Source organism: Neofelis nebulosa, chromosome 3 (assembly GCF_028018385.1).
Source record: "Neofelis nebulosa isolate mNeoNeb1 chromosome 3, mNeoNeb1.pri, whole genome shotgun sequence".
In the NCBI taxonomy this organism is placed as follows: Eukaryota; Metazoa; Chordata; class Mammalia; order Carnivora; family Felidae; genus Neofelis; species Neofelis nebulosa.
This window is the reverse complement of record NC_080784.1, coordinates 69,984,926-70,003,862: the sequence shown is the minus strand read 5'-3', so window position 1 is coordinate 70,003,862 and position 18,937 is coordinate 69,984,926. Positions and strand designations below refer to the sequence as shown.

At 35.1% G+C, this 18,937-nt stretch overlaps 1 protein-coding gene across 16 annotated transcripts in view; it reads left to right on the top strand.

Moving 5' to 3' along the window:
• The window catches only part of RAPGEF2 (Rap guanine nucleotide exchange factor 2), a 249,805-nt gene that overhangs the window by 212,367 nt on the left and 18,501 nt on the right, over positions 1 to 18,937 (top strand). For all 16 annotated transcript variants that reach the window (XM_058721011.1, XM_058721007.1, XM_058721006.1 and 13 more), the window contains 9 exons: positions 2,083 to 2,219; positions 2,853 to 3,011; positions 9,667 to 9,819; positions 10,103 to 10,267; positions 12,878 to 12,985; positions 13,074 to 13,277; positions 13,372 to 13,480; positions 13,948 to 14,194; positions 18,463 to 18,620. In XM_058721011.1, the coding sequence (XP_058576994.1) occupies positions 2,083 to 2,219; positions 2,853 to 3,011; positions 9,667 to 9,819; positions 10,103 to 10,267; positions 12,878 to 12,985; positions 13,074 to 13,277; positions 13,372 to 13,480; positions 13,948 to 14,194; positions 18,463 to 18,620 (1,440 nt within the window). The remainder of the gene's footprint in view (positions 1 to 2,082; positions 2,220 to 2,852; positions 3,012 to 9,666; positions 9,820 to 10,102; positions 10,268 to 12,877; positions 12,986 to 13,073; positions 13,278 to 13,371; positions 13,481 to 13,947; positions 14,195 to 18,462; positions 18,621 to 18,937) is intronic.

The following is an 18,937-nucleotide window of genomic DNA, read 5'->3' as shown; positions in this document are numbered from 1 at the left end:
GTCCCTGGGTACCACCTATCAGTGTTATTCTCCTGATTCCGAAGCCACTCTGTTATGAAAGTCTTTTACAGGGCGATGACGTAGGGTCTAATCAGAAGAGACATTACCCAGCTAGACCCGAGAAAAACACTTCATCTGACCTTCTATAAATGTAATGTTTTCACAGAATAGATCATTCTATTCTGTGTTGTTTTTGCAGTGAACAAACTACTGTATCTCCAATAACATAAATGTGTCACTAAATCCTAACAAATAGATGGAATGTACACAGGGACAGTTCCATTACGTGAGGACAAGAAAAATATAGCAGAATTTTTACTTAGAAATTTGAATGATATGAGTATGATAACAATGACAATAATAGCAGTTCTTATTTATTGAATATTTACTCTGTGCTAAGGACTTTATTATCTCTATTGTATTTGTCACAGCTGTCCAACAAAGGGTAGGTATTATATTGTTCTTTCATAAATGAGGGAAACATGCCTTAAGTAAATTAATCAGCTTTCCCAAAGCAATATAACTAATAAGTATTCAAGTGATGTCTGACATACACCTTGTGCTCTTTTATCATTACCTATAATGTCCAGCAGGAGGTTTGGAGGCAGACGGTCCTGAATCATCACTGTCACTTCCTAATTATATGACTTTGAGCCTGTTTTCTCCCTGTGAAATGAGAAAGAAAACATGCACCTCATAGAGCCATAGTGAGGAGTAAGGAAAGAACTTAGTAATTAGTAAAGCTACCTAATAATAGAAAAAATTAAAAATAGAGACCACAGGACTAGAAAAGACTGTGAAGTCATCCATCTTGTCAACAGCTACAACTGTATCAAAGTTTAAGCTGTTTCTCCACAGCATCGCCAACAGGAAGACTGAAACTTTTCTCTCTTTTGGCCAGTCTGTGGGTTAAAAAAAATAACGTATCAATTTTCATTTGTATTTGTGATATAATGTTTTAAATTCTATTTATTTAAATTCAAGTTAGTTAACATAATGTGTGGGGTTGGATTCAGTAGAACCCAGTGATTTCATCACTTACATATAACACCCAGTGCTCATCCCAACGAGTGCCCTCCTTAATGCCCATTACCCATTTAACCCCAACCCGCCCCCCCCAGCCCCCCAGCAACCCTCAGTTTGTTCTCTATATTTAAGAGTCTCTTGTGGTTTACATCTCTCTCCATTTTTATCTTTATTTTTCTTTCCCTTCCCCTGTGTCCATATGTTTTGTTTCTTAAATTCCACATATTTAATGAAATCATATATTTGTCTTTCTCTGACTCATTTCACTTAGCATAATACAATTTTTAATTGATTAATTTTTATAAATTTGTCTTAATCCATAGAAAATACCCCTTGGTTTCTAAATCATGGGATATCTTTAGATTGAAAGTGGTTATTTCTGCTGTTTTGGGTGTCTACCTGCCCAGAAGGCACTAGAATAGACCTATTGATTTTTTTTTTTTTTGGAGAATTCTCAGACCTCTATTTCATTTCAGCTTATCATTTCACCCTTTAATTAGCCTTAATAAGATCACAGATGATTTTCAATAGAAATTTTCCATTTGAAGTTTATTAATTTCTTCATTCCCATTAGAATTTGAATCACAATGTATACTAGCATTCCTAAATCAATAAGTAAATGTCACCACTTCCATAGTGACAGTTCTTCGTTTACCTGCAAGAAGTTCAGCTTTTGTACTAACAATATTTGAAGTAATTATATTTTCCAGTGGGCAGTTTTGTAGGACATTTAAAAAGAAAGAACCCTGGAGCATTCTTTTTGAATGCTTGGTTTAAAAAAAAAAAAAGTTGTAGTGGGGCACCTGGGTGGCTCAGTTGGGTGAGCATCCGACTCTTGGTTTCGACTCAGGTCATGATCTCACGGTTCGTGAGTTTGAGCCCCACATCAGGCTCTGTGCTGACAGTGTGGAGTCTGCTTGGGAATCTCTGTCTCCCTCTCTCTCTCTCATTGCCCCTCCCTTGCTCTCTCTCACTCTGTCTCTCAAATAAATAAGCTAAATAGATAAATAAATAAGTAATTGCTGATTAATGTTTACAATATCTTTTGCCTTTTAGAACAACTCTTAGAATTTATGCACCAATTGCCTGCTTTTGCCAATATGACTATGTCAGTGAGACGAGAACTTTGTGCTGTTATGGTGTTTGCAGTCGTGGAACGAGCTGGGACCATAGTGCTAAATGATGGTGAAGAGGTTAGTGAACCTTTCTGTCACTTATGAAATTTCTGTTTGAGCGTCTCTTAGTACAGCAAGTGAACAAAAAACGAATTCTTATTTTTTCCTCTTAAAAAACAACGGGCAACAATTAGTTTGAATAATTTAAGAATTATGATACACTGATTGTTATGTCAAAATATTTCAAATCTAATATTTTTATTTTTTATAATATTTCATATGCTACTGATAGAAATACTTTGATATATTAACTTTTCAGATTTTTATAACTTTAAATGTTCATTGTATGCCTTTTGTCAGAACGCAATGATATTCTTATTGAGGCAGTGGTGATCATTTTATATTGCTTACATATGTTTGGGGGAACAGAAGAATTCTTTTTCCTTGTGTCATTTTAGAGAAGAATGCCCAAAGTCAAATTAAAAGAGTGGAATGACATGTACCCCTAGCTGGGCATGCGGAAATACATAGATCCATGGCTGTGCTTTGCTTTATTCCTTGTTCTTTCTTTCGATTTAGTAAACAGTTAACTTCACTTGAGTTATTCCATCTTCAAAATGAAAAATCTGCTAAATCATTTGTAGAGACCATTCTAGCATTTACAGCTGCATGACCATAATTTTCTGCTTTGTCTTCATTTTTTTGAATTAGCTGGATTCCTGGTCAGTGATTCTGAATGGTTCTGTGGAAGTAACTTATCCAGATGGAAAAGCAGAAATATTATGTATGGGAAATAGTTTTGGTGTCTCTCCTACCATGGACAAAGAATACATGAAAGGAGTAATGAGAACAAAGGTGGATGACTGCCAGGTATAAAATATCATTAAAAATGTATATGTATATTTTATGCTTATCACATCTATACAGTTGGGGTAAGATTTTTTCTGCCTATATAAATAGGTCATCTTTTAGAATTTTAAATATGATTTTAAAGTAGAATGTTATCACACCCTAGGAAATTAAAAATAAATCTTCCTTAAAGTTGTTTGGACTTGGGGCGCCTGGCTGGCTTGGTCAGTAGAGAATACAACTCTTGATCTCAGGGTCATGAGTTCAGGCCCCACATTTGGTATAAAGCATACTTAAAAAAATAATAAAGTTGTTTGGACTCCACATAACTAGGTGTTCTGTAAATATGTTTTATTTAAAAAAGTGTTCTGTAAATATTGCATTTTAAAATTTCCATTAATAATAGTTTGATAATCTGTTCATCAAAAAATATAGAAGTAAAACACCCATTATGAAAAGAAATAGATTAATAAAGATGATGTGATATAGTTATGCAGTGTTTTTATTTAAATACATACAAGATAAGGAATTGATTTAAAAGTCATGAAAATCAGGAACGCCTGGGTGGCTCAGTTGGTTAAGCATCCAACTTCAGCTCAAGTCATGATCTTGTGGCTCGTGAGTTCGTGCCCCGCATTGGGCCCTGAGCTGACAGCTCAGAACCTGAAGACTGCTTTGGATTCTGTGTCTCCCTCTCTCTCTGCCCCTCCCTCGATCACACCCTCTCTCACTCTCTCTCAAAAATAAATAAACATTAAAAAACTTAAAAACAATAAAAGTCCTGAAAATCATAGTATGAATCAGTAGAAGGACTTCTTGGTAAAAAAGTAATTACTGATTAAAAGAAAATACATGAGGGGCGCCTGGGTGGCCGACTTCAGCTCAGGTCACGATCTCGCGGTCCGTGAGTTCGAGCCCCGCATCGGGCTCTGGGCTGATGGCTCAGAGCCTGGAGCCTGCTTCTTATTCTGTGTCTCCCTCTCTCTCTGCCCCTCCCCCATTCATGCTCTGTCTCTCTCTGTCTCAAAAATAAATAAAACGTTAAAAAAAAAAATTTAAAAAAAATAAAAGAAAATACATGATAGCAAAAGAAAAATGTTAGTGTTGATATTGTGTTAATAATCATTATTTAAAAGCATTTGTGTGCGCCTGGGTGGCTCATTTGGTTGGGCGTCCAACTTTGGCTCAGGTCAAGATCTTGCGGTTTGTGGGTTCGAGCCCCGCATTGGGCTCTATGCTGACAGCTCAGAGCCTGGAGCCTGCTTTGGATTCTGTGCCTCCCTCTCTCTCTGCCCCTCTTCTGCTCACACTGTGTCTCTTTCTCTCTCAAAAATAAACAAACATTAAACAATAAATAAATAAATAAAAGCATTTAATAAAAGACTAGAGAAAATGTGGAGACCAAATGTGAAATTTAGTTAGATTGATTATAACTGATAACCTCTGTATTATTAAGAAAAAAATTAAAATACTTGTGTTATCAAGTGTATAAAATTTATGTCTTCTCTTCTGAAAAAAAGTCTTTGAAAGATAAAATGTTTTAATGTAAATAAACCGAAAGATTTGACTTAGACCAATTAATGGTAAATGCCCACTGTATTTAATGGTCTGTAGTCTGAAATACATCTGAATATACTTTGTTCTAAAAGAACATCATTGAATTTTTATAGTGTCTGATAAATGTAAAATAATACTCTTTTAAATTTTCATTTTAAGCACTTTACTTACTAAAAGAGAAAATGACCATGGCTATAAATAAATTTTTTTTTAATATTTATTTATTTTTGAGAGAGAGAGAGAGAGACAGAGCACAAGTGGGGGAAGGGGCAGAGAGGGAGGGAGACACAGAATCTGAAGCAGTCTCCAGGCTCTGAGCTGTCAGCACAGAGCCCGACACAGGGCTTGACCTCATGAGCCGGGAGATCATGACCTGAGCCAAAGTCAGACGCTTAACTGACTAAGCCACCCAAGCGCCCCTACAAATACAATTATCTTACCTAGAGAATAATGTTGCCAAGAGTAACGTTGCCAAATAATTCCTTCAGTAAGCACTGTAGAGAAAAAATAAATGGTTGTGAATTCATTATTTTGAATAGTAATGCCAGAAGAACATTCTAAATATAGTCAAGTCTCAATTATTTGGCATAATAGAAGAAAACAAAATGGTAGGTAAATCTCGGAGTCTTTATTTGACCTAGAAATGTGTTTGTAAAAGAGATTATAGATGATGTTTCAGCTTTGGAACTGTACTCCAAAATATAATAAAGCCATACTTGGTCCAAAACAAACTAGGAATTTGTTAAAGGTTTCCCTATCCTATTATCTCTTATCAGTTCCTCCCTGGTACATATTGGCATTACTAGAGCATTTTAGTCAGAGTCTGTACCCTTAAAGGGCAAGTTAAAAAGTTATTTTATTTCTGAGAATTCATCGATTACATTAATACCTCTTAATTGACCAGCCCCTTTTGTTAGAAATTTGTAATCATGGAACTAAAATGATATTAGAGGCATAGACATATTTCAGAATAATTGCTAAAAATGCTATATGACTGAATATTACAGAGTACTTAAGTAATATCAGATGTACCAGGTAACATTAAATATTTATTTCGGAATTCTGGGAAACGAAGAGAAAGAAGATGTCAGGGAAGAGAGTCTACTCTATTTACTAGATGAGGAATTGGTGAGAAACCCGAGAAAAGTCTCTTCTCTCCACTCCAGTCTAAGCCACTGTAAAAGGAAGATCTTAAATAAGGGGCTTCAAGAATCACTCTTGTACCTGCACTGACTCATCTGCTCAGGCCTGACATTCGTTCCCTCAGTAGGAGAACAAGGTTGGAGAATGAAGTTAGACTTAATGTAACGCTTGTGTTGGTGTATTATTTTAGTGTATTTCTGTTAAAATGTCATATCTGTCAGTAAGTTATCTACAAATGTTAGATCATCCTCTTGTTAGGGGAAGTAAAGGAAACAATGAGAATCATATTTTCATTCATCCATAAGATGGCGTCCATAAGTTTATATCATTCTACTGAGCACCTTGTAGGCATTTAACAGTTATTAAATGAGATGAACAAAAATGCTGTTCTCCTTACCAAGAAGAGGCAACTTCGCCTAGGACTGGCCTTAATTTTCTTATAGTCCAGTGGGTTCCAAAAGTAAATACTGAATAATGTGATATTTAGTTGAGTAAACCTGATCCACAATGAGTGGATTATATTTAACATTTATTTCTGTTTGTTTGGATCCCGTGATATGCTCAAAGTTCTATTTTGCTTTGGATCCCTACTTTGTGTGCTCCTCTTTCAGTTCTCTCCTTTCATTGTTTGTGCCTGTTCCTCTGTTCGCTTTGAAAGACAAAGGCAGGGCTAGATATAGACACCCTGTGGTACCAGGCAATTGGTAATGGTTTTCCGTTTCCCATATGTGCCTCCTTCTTTTCTCCTTCCCACTCCTATCCCTCTTTTCCATTCCTGCTCTTCTCTCCCACTCTTCTTTTCCTTCTCCCCTTTTTCTTCGCTACCGCCTGTGTCTTAGGCCTGCCAGTAACACATCAGGCATTGCTTAGCCTTACCCTACACCCTCAATGGGGAACGAACCCTGGGATCCCTGTGTGAACAATCAGGCATGAGTTTCCCTTACAGACCACAAAAGGCCAGTTTAAATAGCTCTAGCTTCTTTTTTTTTTTTTTTTTTAATTTTTTTTTCAACGTTTTTTATTTATTTTTGGGACAGAGAGAGACAGAGCATGAACGGGGGAGGGGCAGAGAGAGAGGGAGACACAGAATCGGAAACAGGCTCCAGGCTCCGAGCTATCAGCCCAGAGCCCGACGCGGGGCTCGAACTCACGGACCGCGAGATCGTGACCTGGCTGAAGTCGGACGCCCAACCGACTGCGCCACCCAGGCGCCCCTAAATAGCTCTAGCTTCTTAAGGTAAACCTGTTAGACTCCCCTTTTCCAGAGACCATGGGAGCTAATGACACTGAATTTAAGTAGTTTTGGAGAAAGCAGTTACATGGGAAAGTTGACAATACTGTATTATGGTTGACGTTTAATTTTACTTCATCCTTTTATCGTCTATTATAATTTTTCTACTAAATATCAGTTGTGATGTCATGTGCCCAAAAAACAATCCTGCAGTGTAAGCTGCCTTTGGCCTTTTGTAAGCCAAATCTTGTTTGCATTTTTATTTTATATCAGAATGCCAAGGTCTACATTACTTTCATATACTTAAAGCTATTTAAAAGTATAAAACCTCATCAAAGTAATTATGTACATAGTTAACAATTTTTCAGCTGGCTTCATCATACCAATTAAAATTATGTCTTGCGTATGAATTTCTTATTATATCTTCAGACTTCTTAAAGCAAAAATAAATCTGCTAATAAAAATACAGATAAATGTTTTTACCTATTATTTATTTCTTTTTAGATATGTATGTCCATATTAGAAATTCAGTTGGGTTTTATTTTCTTTTTGGATGGTACTTCAGTTTGGTACAGAAGTGACAAAAATATCTCTCAAGGGGGTGCCTAGATGGCTCAGGGGGTTAAGCATTGGTTGGACTTTGACTCAGGTCATGTTATCATGGCTCATGGGTTCAAGCCCCCCGGTTGGGCTCTGTGCTGACATATCAAAGCCTGGAGCCTGCTTCAGATTCTGTGTCTCCCTCTCTTGCTGCCCTTCTCCTGCTCACTACTCTGTCTCTCTCTCTCTCACACACAAAAACAGACAAACAAACAAACAAACAAAAAAAACATTAAAAAAAAGTCTAGGCTTTAAGAATTCCAAATCAAACTTATTCTAATTTCCTTAAACCTTCAGTCAAGATTAATTTTAGTACATTTCTCTTCTAAAATCATTTTCTTTCTTTTTTAATGTTTATTATTTATTTTTGAGAGAGAGAGCACAAGTTGGGGAGGGGCAGAGTGAGGCTCCAGGCTCTAAGCTGTCAGCACACAGCCTGACTTCGGGCTTGAACCAATGAACCATGTGACCATGACCTGAGCCCAAGTTGGACACTTAACTGACTGAGCCACGCAGGTGCCCCTAAGAGCATTTTCTTTTCTCTATCTACTTACTCCTTTTAACTTATGGAATGTATTTCTTTTTTAGGAGATAAATGAGAAAATGATATAATTGTGTTCTCTAAAACAGAGTGTAAGAAAGATCACCTAAAATTATTTGGAGACAGAGCAATTTTGGTGCCCTGTAAAAAGAAAAAAAATAAACTATTTTTGAGACAAAGAACTAAGGACCACAGATTTCAAAACGTGTATACACCTGTGGTCAGTGTTATAGAAATGGATTGTGTTTCTAAATTAAAAAAAATTTTTTTAACTATATGTAATTATAAGAAAAGCCTATGTCTTTTGAATTTTAACTTTATGATTCCAGTAGAAAAATTAATGAGATTTTATCAACCAGCTCTGGAAGAAACAATGTTGTAATAAGCTATTGCTCAGGTATGAAGCGCTGCTATTCTTTTAAAAAACTTTACTGATTGTACGGAAAGTATAGAAAATATAGAAAATTTATTAAATAAAATGAGTCACTTGTAATTTGCATTATTCAGAAATAATAATTATTAACATACTGCTCTATTTTATTCCAAGATTTTGATGTGCATGAAAAATATTTTTTTTAATTAGCAAGCATGTAATTATGAAACATTGGGCAAATCAGCATGCTGTTGGTACAGCTGTTTCTTTGTTTGTACAACGGGGACAATAGTAGGACCTTCTTTATGGGATGACCAGGAAGGTGAATGGAGAGTTCCTATAAGGCCACCACAAAATGATGATGATGGTGTCATATTCATGATAATTATTATTACATTTGGTTTTCCATCTTTTACAAAAATAAATATACTATCATGAACATTAAGTCAAAACTGTAAATACTCTAACTCGTGTCTCCTCCTCACTGACTTCTGGTTAATTTGTGTAATAAGTGCTTTAATTCATTTTTCACTTTCTTTTTAAATTACTAAGAAATGTAATTTAGTTGTTTGCCCTAAGCCCTAATATTTTTTATATTTGGGGTCACAGAGGAGTAATGGCTTACCATGCATATTATTTTTAATTTTTTGTTTAAGAGCAAGGATTGCCCTTAATACTAGTTACAAGGAATATGACTTGAGTTTAACAAGTAGGTGGCTTGTTTTGTGGACCTTTTTTGAACGAACTTTCTAAACTGATTTCTTATCAACATAACTAGCAAATGTATAATATCTATTCCATGGGTATCTTTGAATTTTGATCTTTTTTTTTTCATTTTTATTTTAAAATTGTTGCTTTTAAAATCTTTTCTAACTTGTAAAGCCTACTAAGTGGTAATTATGTTTTTATATTTATCCTCCTAAGATCCCACCTTCAAAGAAGAGGCATGAAAAAGGACTCTTTTAATTTTATATTCTGATTTTTAAAATGGTTAGGATTTTTAATATAAACTACATATAAATATGATAAAAATGAAACTTGATTTGACCAAAGAAGAAATACATTAAAAAGTAGAGAAGTCAGATTAAGGTTCATTACTGCATTCATTTAGAGAGTATGGGAAAGACATGGAAAAATGTCACTGTTAAATAATTAAAACACTGAATTATTAGTACTGCTAGATCTCTTGCAAGCACTTTATCATTAACATGTGACTTACATTTTGTTCCAGTTTGTCTGCATAGCCCAGCAAGATTACTGCCGTATTCTCAACCAAGTAGAAAAGAACATGCAAAAAGTTGAGGAGGAAGGAGAAATTGTTATGGTAAAAGAACACCGAGAACTTGATAGGACCGGAACAAGAAAGGGACACATCGTCATTAAGGTAAGATAAACTTGCCTCCATCTTGTGGGAAGGATTTTTTTTTTTTTTTTTTTTTTGTAGTATCCATTAGTTATGAGAACTTAAGATCCCTCCCCCCATTTTTACGTATGATTTCTCTTAAAAGTTACCAGCTGTTAAAAAGATCTTTGTACTTCCTGATGAACAGCAGTTTGATAAATTATTATATATATTACTACCCAGTTCATCTTATGTTGAAAATGTGGAATTATGGTACCATATAGATATTATTTGTACGAGATAGTGATTAAACCTTTTGTTACAGGGCACCTCAGAAAGATTAACGATGCATTTGGTGGAAGAGCATTCAGTGGTGGATCCAACATTCATAGAAGACTTCCTGTTGACCTACAGGACTTTTCTTTCTAGCCCAATGGAAGTGGGCAAAAAGTTATTGGAGTGGTTTAATGACCCGAGCCTCAGGGATAAGGTTGGAAAATATATTGTAGTTTGACTTTTAAATGTGAAATGTTCAGATATAACCTTAAAGATAGTTTAATATATATATATATATATATATATATATATATATATATATATATATGTCACACCAGTTATGTTCAAATTAGTTTTTAATGTTTATTTTGAGAGAGAGAGATTGAGAGAGTATGCGTGAGGGAGGGGGGGCAGGGAGAGAGAGACAGAGACAGAGACAGACCCAACCAGGCTCCATGCTCAGGGCAGAGCCTGGCCTGGGGCTTCATCTCACGACTGTGAGATCATAACCTGAGCCAATATCAAAAGTCAGACACTTAACTGACGGAGCCACCCAGGCACCCCTCAAGTTATTCTTAATGGAAAAAGAGAATGCTCTTTTTAAGCAAAAAAAAAAAAAAAAAAAAAAAAAAAAAAGTGAGACACCTGAGTTCCATTGGAATCCTCATCCTCTATTGGGCAAATGGTCAGTGTATTCCAGATGAAAGTTACAATTTTTAAATTGGCACCAGAGCAGCATTTTATTGTACGTGTTGCTGGTCTGTAGGCCCCAGTAATATAATTCTAAACAGACTTCTTTAGCGGCTCTTGAGAGCTCTTTCAAGGCCAGATTGGATGATAAACTACATACCCTTTTGAGGTGTAAGAGTTAATCATAGCCTATACTCATTTCTTCTTTCCCCATGTGACAGTCTGATTTACATAAGGCAGACACGGGAAGGCAGGTAGGAAAATCCAGAACAGTAGACCAACAGTGAAAAGCCCCCAAGCTCTACTGCTGGTCCTGCCCCTAGCTAGCTCTGTGGTCTTAGAGAAATCATTTGGACAGCAGTGCTTTTCATGTTCTGAGAGTCACAAGCGTAGGCTTGTTCAGCCAGGCTCTCCAGCCATCAAAACTTGGTTTGAGTATTGCCTTTGCCATGTACCTTAGGTGTCATCTGACCCTCCTGCCAGTCATTTATTGACTTGTAAAATGAATAATCGACATCTTTTAGGGGTTTTTGTGAACATGAATAATAGAAGTGAAGTTCTTTATGTAGTACCTGGCTCAATACACTTAATATGTATTAAAATACGTCATACGTTTTAAAAATTGTTTGTTGGTGGTGGAAGTTGGTAATATTCAATTTATGATTTATGACTCTGTTTTCTTTTCTTTTCTTTTAATGTTTGTTTTTGAGAGCAAGTGAGCAAACAGGGGAGGGGCAAAGAGAGGGAGACAGGATTTGAAGTGGGCTTTGCACTGACAGCAGAGAGCCCAATGTGGGGCTCAAACTCACGAACTGTGAGATCATGACCTGAGCCGAAGTCAGATCCTTAACCAACTGAGCCACCCAGATGCTCCTGAATCTTAGTTTTCTAACCTGTAATAGGCTACTAAGACTTTTAACTTGGCTTCTCAGCTGCAGAATTTTAATTTTATTAAAAGGTCGGGTGTTAGATATGGTTTCAAGGGAGATGTGATCAGGGTTTCCAAAATTTGAAAAATGGACAATAGTGATAGTAAATGACCAAAAATTAATAATAAATATCAAGGCTTGACTCCTGAGTGTATAACAGTATTTAACTGTAAACAGTATTTAACTGTAGTTAAAAATTAACTATATACCATCACCTTTGTTTCTCTACTGCTAGAATAATGTGCTTAATTTTCTCACTTTGATTAAAAGGGGAGATGGTTTGATTAGAGGTTAAGATGTTTGAAAAAAAAATCTGTGGAAAATGTATGTTATTTAAAATTTAGAAAATAAAACTCATAAATAAAACAAGTACTTTTATAAAGTTGCAGTTATACTCCATTTAGTAAGATTTTGTTGAGAATTCACTTTATGCTAAGACTTGTAATAAGTCTTAAGGATGTCCTGAGAACATAACAGATAAAGTTGTGCACACGGAACTTATTATAGTCTAATGAATGTCACAATCCTCTTGCTGGGTACATCACAAATAGTCTGTAACTGTGTGTGCATGTGTGTGTGTGTGTGTGTGTGTGTGTGTGTGTGTGTGTGTGTTGGTCTGTATAAAGGAGGTGTAGGGCTCTGTGAAAACACATGTGCAGTTTAAGAAAAGTCTACTCATTTTTCCTGAAGAGTTGGCAGTGTTAAAAGCCTCCTGAATCTTAATGTTAGCAAGTAAGATGTAATTCCCAATAACTTTCAGCTAGCTCCTTCCTTTTTATAACTTTTTCCCTTATAGATCTTTCTAGGCTTAATATTATTCATTCCTTTTGTCTCTTCTGCCCTCTACTGTTATTTTTTAGTTTCTGTCTTCGTCTTATATTAATTTATTTTGGTTTTATTATAGCTTTGTTTTTATTATGACCTGTTTCAAATATATTTTGAGAGTAAACAACATAGAAGTTAATTACTATCTTTCACAGATTCAAAATCCTTCTTAGCAAAACAACAAAAAGTCTATACTCATAAATATACATAATTTCAGAAGGTCATTTTCTTATGAATAAAATCCTTGCTGTGAGGGGTTTTGTTGTTTATTTTGTCCATTGTTACTAAGTAAACTGTTCAGTATCTTTTTTGAAATGACTTTGATTGCAGATTTTTAGCACTAAAAAGAAGAAAACCTGCTAAAACCATTGATTTTTCAGGTTACACGGGTAGTATTATTGTGGGTGAATAATCACTTCAATGACTTTGAAGGAGATCCTGCAATGACTCGATTTCTAGAAGAATTTGAAAATAACCTGGAAAGAGAGGTAATATTTTTGATGAAAAAAAAGTCATCAATTTTAAGTTAATTTAACTCAGCCTATTTTTGAAACCACTCTTTCTGAACTTTTATAGAAAATGGGCGGACATCTAAGGCTGTTAAATATTGCATGTGCGGCTAAAGCAAAAAGAAGATTGATGACATTAACAAAACCATCCCGAGAAGCTCCTTTGCCTTTTATCTTACTTGGTGGCTCAGAGAAGGGATTTGGAATCTTTGTTGACAGTGTAGATTCAGGTAGCAAAGCAACCGAAGCAGGCTTGAAACGAGGGGATCAGGTATATTTCTAAATCCAAACTGAAGAGTGATTATTGGTGCCTTTTTCTTCAATCAGTTGGGATACTGAAATGAATTTCATAATTTTATTTTTAGATATTAGAAGTAAATGGTCAAAACTTTGAAAATATTCAGCTGTCAAAAGCCATGGAAATTCTCAGAAATAACACACATTTATCAATCACTGTGAAAACCAATTTATTTGGTAAGTATTTTTGCATACTTTAATCTGTCTACTTTTGGTCTTTTTTTCCCCACGTTTATGTCTTAATCATGAAAAAAGTCATTTTTATAAGTAATATTTCAAATATAAGAATCAAAATATTTACAGTAAAATGCATAGATACAGATAATTATGTAAGCATGTATGTAGATCTAAAAATCTAACTTGAGAACCGTAAAGATTATTTTTATTGATAAATGTTTAAATACCTATTATTTTTAAATACCTAAAGATTTAAAGAGTGTATTTAACTTAGTGTGAATGGAAGTGACAGAACAACACAACAAAGAAGATTCTTGTGGTCATTCATTGGAGTAGTATTTTTCCATGGGATTACAGTTTTGATAGTTGAAGTATACACTTGTCACCTGTTCCTGAGTCCTACAATTTCCTTTGAATTGTTTGGATTTCTTATAATGGGCGTTTTATGGTGTTTATTTCCATTTTAGTATTTAAAGAACTGCTAACAAGATTGTCAGAAGAGAAAAGAAATGGTGCCCCTCACCTTCCTAAAATTGGAGACATCAAAAAGGCCAGTCGCTACTCCATTCCAGATCTCGCTGTAGATGTAGAACAGGTGATAGGACTTGAAAAAGTAAATAAAAAAAGTAAAGCTAACACTGTTGGAGGAAGAAACAAGCTAAAAAAGATACTTGACAAGACTCGGATCAGTATCTTGCCACAGAAACCATATAAGTAAGTGTCTGTATGAATTTTCTGTGTGTTATTTTATTGTGTTAAAATGATATGCAAAGGTAGTGATATAATTGATGTTTACGCATGTTCTCAGGTTTTATGGCTGACCTGTCTTAGAAGCAATATTAGTAATGATTTTAATCTCATATGTTTGCCACTTACTTGCCCAACCCAAGCTTTATTAGAGATAGTTTAGCATCTCCTCGTTTTTTTTTAAATCATTTGTACTTAAAAAAAAAATAAGCATGTGTGTTTGCTCATGTTTCACCCATGGTTTGGAGTTGTTTTTGCTACATTTCTTTGTTTCTGGATATCTTGTCTACCATCACTGTCTGCCCTTTGTCAACCAATCATTGCTTCTTTTGGTTGCTACTACTCATCCTTGCCATTTTCTTTTTTCCTCTCTGTTTTCATTTATTTAACTGTTTCCAAGATATCACCACCAAGCACAGAACTCCTTTCTTTCCTTCCAGTTGCCTGGACAGTCAGAATGTCAGGTATATTGTTGAATCTCTTCTTGGCTGCTTATTTATCCCAGGAGCTCAGACTAGACAAAGTTATAGGTGTCACACTTTTTTAGTCTTGTTTGTTTGCCTGTTCGCTTGGTTATTTCTTCATTTTAGCTCCTTCTTAGTCTAGAGATCTTTTATAAAATTCAATTACCATTAGCCAAAGTTGTTTTTCTTTTTAATGTTAAATAACAATGATGTACCAAATGCATTTATTACATATTCCTCAAGCTACAATGAAAGATAAGTTGCAAAACATGTAGGTATTTTCTTTCTTTGATAATTGAATGGCTCTTCTAGAGGAATAGTAGATATTCAGAACTACATCAAACATTTCTTAAATTCCATTTCAGATAAAAATTTTTATCTACAGATTGGAGAGATATGGTCCAAATATAGTATTGATGGGAGAGTCAAACTTGTGTTGTCCCCACTGAATATAATAACTGGTGCCTTTGTATCAGTTTAAAAAGACTTCTACAATAGAGTCCTAAGGATAAGCAATGAGTATGATGGTTTATTTATAGACTTGAGAGCATGTTTATATTGAGTAATTTTTAAATAAATGATGGATTAGGCCTGTTAGCATTACAGAAAATAGAAATTGATTTTTAAAATGACCATTCTTGATAAAAATTTTAATATAAAACGGGCAAAAAGAATTACTTAAATGTAGAATTATTAGCAGCACAATAACAACAACAACACAATCTGACAGTCATATTGGACCATGAACCTTAAAAAAAAGTCAAATAAAAGTCAGCATGACCCTGGCAAGTATTAATAGAAATGTGACATGGAAAAACTGGGATATAAGCCATCCACACTACAAGACATTGGCAAGGAACACAGTATGAGAATATTATGTATAATTTTGTTTTATATGTATTTAAAAAGATATTCAAAAGCTAGAGAAAGGAAAAGAAGATAATAAGATGTGTTGATTTTTAAACACTGAGGAAACATCTTAATTTGTATTTAAGAAAATGTAAGCTGGTGTCTGACTCTTGGTTTTGGCTCAGGTCATGAGCTCACAGTTTTGTGAATTCAAGCCCCAAGTCGAGCTAGAGTGAAGCCTGCTTGGGATTCTCTCTCTCTCCCTCTGTCTCTGCCCCTCTCCCACTTGCACTGTCTCTGTCTCTCTTGAAATAAGTAAACCTAAAAGGAAATGTGTGTCTCATTTTAAGTATTTTATTGTAAAAATTATTTGAAATAATTCATGTATATAATGCAACTGAAATGAAAAAATTATATTTAAAAGCAGGCTTGGGGCACCCGGGTGGCTCAGTCGGTTAAGTGTCTGACTTCGGCTCAGGTCATGATCTCGCGGTTCACAAGTTCAAGCCCTGCGTCAGGCTCTGGGCTCACAGCTCAGAGCCTGGAGCCTGCTTCAGATTCTGTATCTCCCTCTCTCTCTCTGCCCCTCCCTCCACTTGTGCTGTGTCTCTTTCTCCCTCTTTCTCAAAAATAAACATTAAAAAGAATTTTTTTTTTTTAAAGTAGGCTCAGTAAACTGTAGGATCTATTATATGGTATAATAGACTTACTACTAGTTACTACTTAAATTTTGCTCTCCTAGAAATCAAAGATTTTTACAAAGATTTTTTTTTTTTTTTAACAAGTCCATTAAACTAGCCAATGAGGCAGATTTTCTAGATATACCGTGTCCCTCCCTCCTGACCCCCAACACTGTCAGTATTACAGAAGTTATGATGCTGGATGGTGGCAAACGGGCAAGGATAGGTATGGGAGAGGGATGTGAATAGTGTGAGAAGAAAAGGGTGAGGCAAGAGGATTATAGGAGTCAGATCTGGTTGTCAGGTAAGTAGAGAAAGCGTGATGAATACTGAGAAAAGAGAATAAGTCAATAAACTATAAAATCAACGAAGGCTAAAAAACAGTTTCAGTAACCATGAGAAGAGTTGGAGAGGTCAAACAATAGATATGCTCAGAGAGGGACTTTTCTGAATTAAGTCTTAACTATAAAGTAGTTCCAATCCAAGAGAGTATCCTCATGTCTGTGGATAACAGAGATATATAGGCAAGAGTTATTAGATCTTCATTTTAGGTGTGAAAATGTTGCTGAGAAACATTTCTTAAGAAGGCAGCTCTAGTGTTTTTAGCCATTTGTGGCCATCGTGACCCAGTTGGCTCTATATCTTTGGCCCGAGCCCATAATAGTTGTCTTATGTCCTGGATTACATCTGATACTTTTGGCAGTAAAGATGGTTTTATGTGGTTGAGAAATGAAATTCTACTAATGTGAAAGTTTTAATGTTTCACAGAACATTAATATTTCTCATCTTTATGTGCATGCCTATATGTGTTTAAATGGAAATTGGATTTTGTCACGGACTTACCTATGAATTTGGAAGAATTTACACTAAAATCGTCTTTAATTTTTCTGTCGACTTTAAAAGAAATATCTTATCCTTGTTTCTTTAACTTTATAATTTCCATCCCCCCCACAAAATAAAGAATGCTATTATATATATTTTTTAATTATCATAGCCATTAAAGATAGTAGGTATTATGATCAGGCTCTAATGTCTGAGAACCTAACTGATGCTAAATGTCTTAATTTTATTTATGGCACCTTGGACACCCAACCAAAGAGTTTTCTTTCTCTTCATTTCTAATTTCTAGAAATTAGAACTGTGACCATTTGCTGATGATCTAGTTGTTTTGTATGTGTCCATGTTTATTATTTTAATTTTAAAGTCTTTTTTGGAAATAGTGTGCCCTTCAAATCTAGAAATTTTTAAATGTTATTAAATCATGTTTTTAAGAGTTGTCCACAGTAACACGTTTTATAAAGGTAAATGAGTTTGTAGCTATCAGTAATAAGGAGTATTTCTCTGGGAATTTAAATGTCTAACTAGAAATTTTGAGTAGAGAACTAAAAATAAAACATGAGTCATTAATTTCCTTTGCCTCTTCTTTGATGCTAAGAAATATTACCATGGACCCCTGCTTTTTTATGCTTTGTATAATTAAGAAACAATCCCGGTGTCAGGGTTTCTTTACATTTGACTCCATAGTGATCTCATTTATTTCTCTGAAACACTGGAGAATGAAATTAGGACAGTTTGGATTTTTCTCCTCTGTTTTACTCCGTTTCTTCAGTTCTTAAAGATCAGATTATAAAATGATTTATCATTCTGATACATAAATCACCAGTCGAGTGAGACTAAATACACTGTTTTTAATGTGCTTATTCTTAAATCTATTTCCAGGAGTAACTAGAGCTTATCTTTTCTTGACAATACTGAGAGAGTACTAATATTCTTTGTCTACTGAAAGAGGCATAGGTTTTAGGGTGACATATGCTTAAGAAACAGCAAATAAGTTGGGGCGCCTGGGTGGCGCAGTCGGTTAAGCGTCCGACTTCAGCCAGGTCACGATCTCGCGGTCCGTGAGTTCGAGCCCCGCGTCAGGCTCTGGGCTGATGGCTCGGAGCCTGGAGCCTGTTTCCGATTCTGTGTCTCCCTCTCTCTCTGCCCCTCCCCCGTTCATGCTCTCTCTCTCTCCCAAAAATAAATAAAAAAAAAAAAAAAAAAAGAAACAGCAAATAAGTTGAGTTAGATAACGGTTAAGCAGTAGTTGCTACCGAATTTTCAACCAAATTTATTAATGGTACTTTTAAATGAGCTATCTTATACAAATATGTTTTATTTATGGTCTGCGTCTATTATATATTGATGAGTTATAACTTTTTACTTGTGGATCATTTATTCTCTAATTTTTCTCTTTGTTCAGTGATATTGGGATTGGTCAGTCTCAGGATGACAGCATAGTAGGATTAAGGCAGACCAAGCACATCCCAACGGCATTGCCCGTCAGTGGAACCTTGTCCTCCAGTAATCCCGATTTATTGCAGTCACATCATCGCATTTTAGACTTCAGTACTACTCCTGGTGAGCATCGCCTGTGCTGCTTTTGTTTTCTTGTAGTAATCTGTTTTCTTCTAACATATGGTAATGCTGTATGTTCTTGGTTTGGCATGGATTGTGTCAAATGCTCCAAGTCAGAATGAACCTTAAATTTCAAACCACTGGAATCAGTTCTTTCTTATTCTTCAGACTAATTTGATATGATCCTGGGCAAATTAATCTCTGAACGTGTTTTCTCTTTCATAATAATAACACATACCATGCCAGTTATTACTAGGTCATGTTAAATAAATAGAGTAAGAGGAATATATTAGATTAGCTTAATGGGATTTTCAATATAA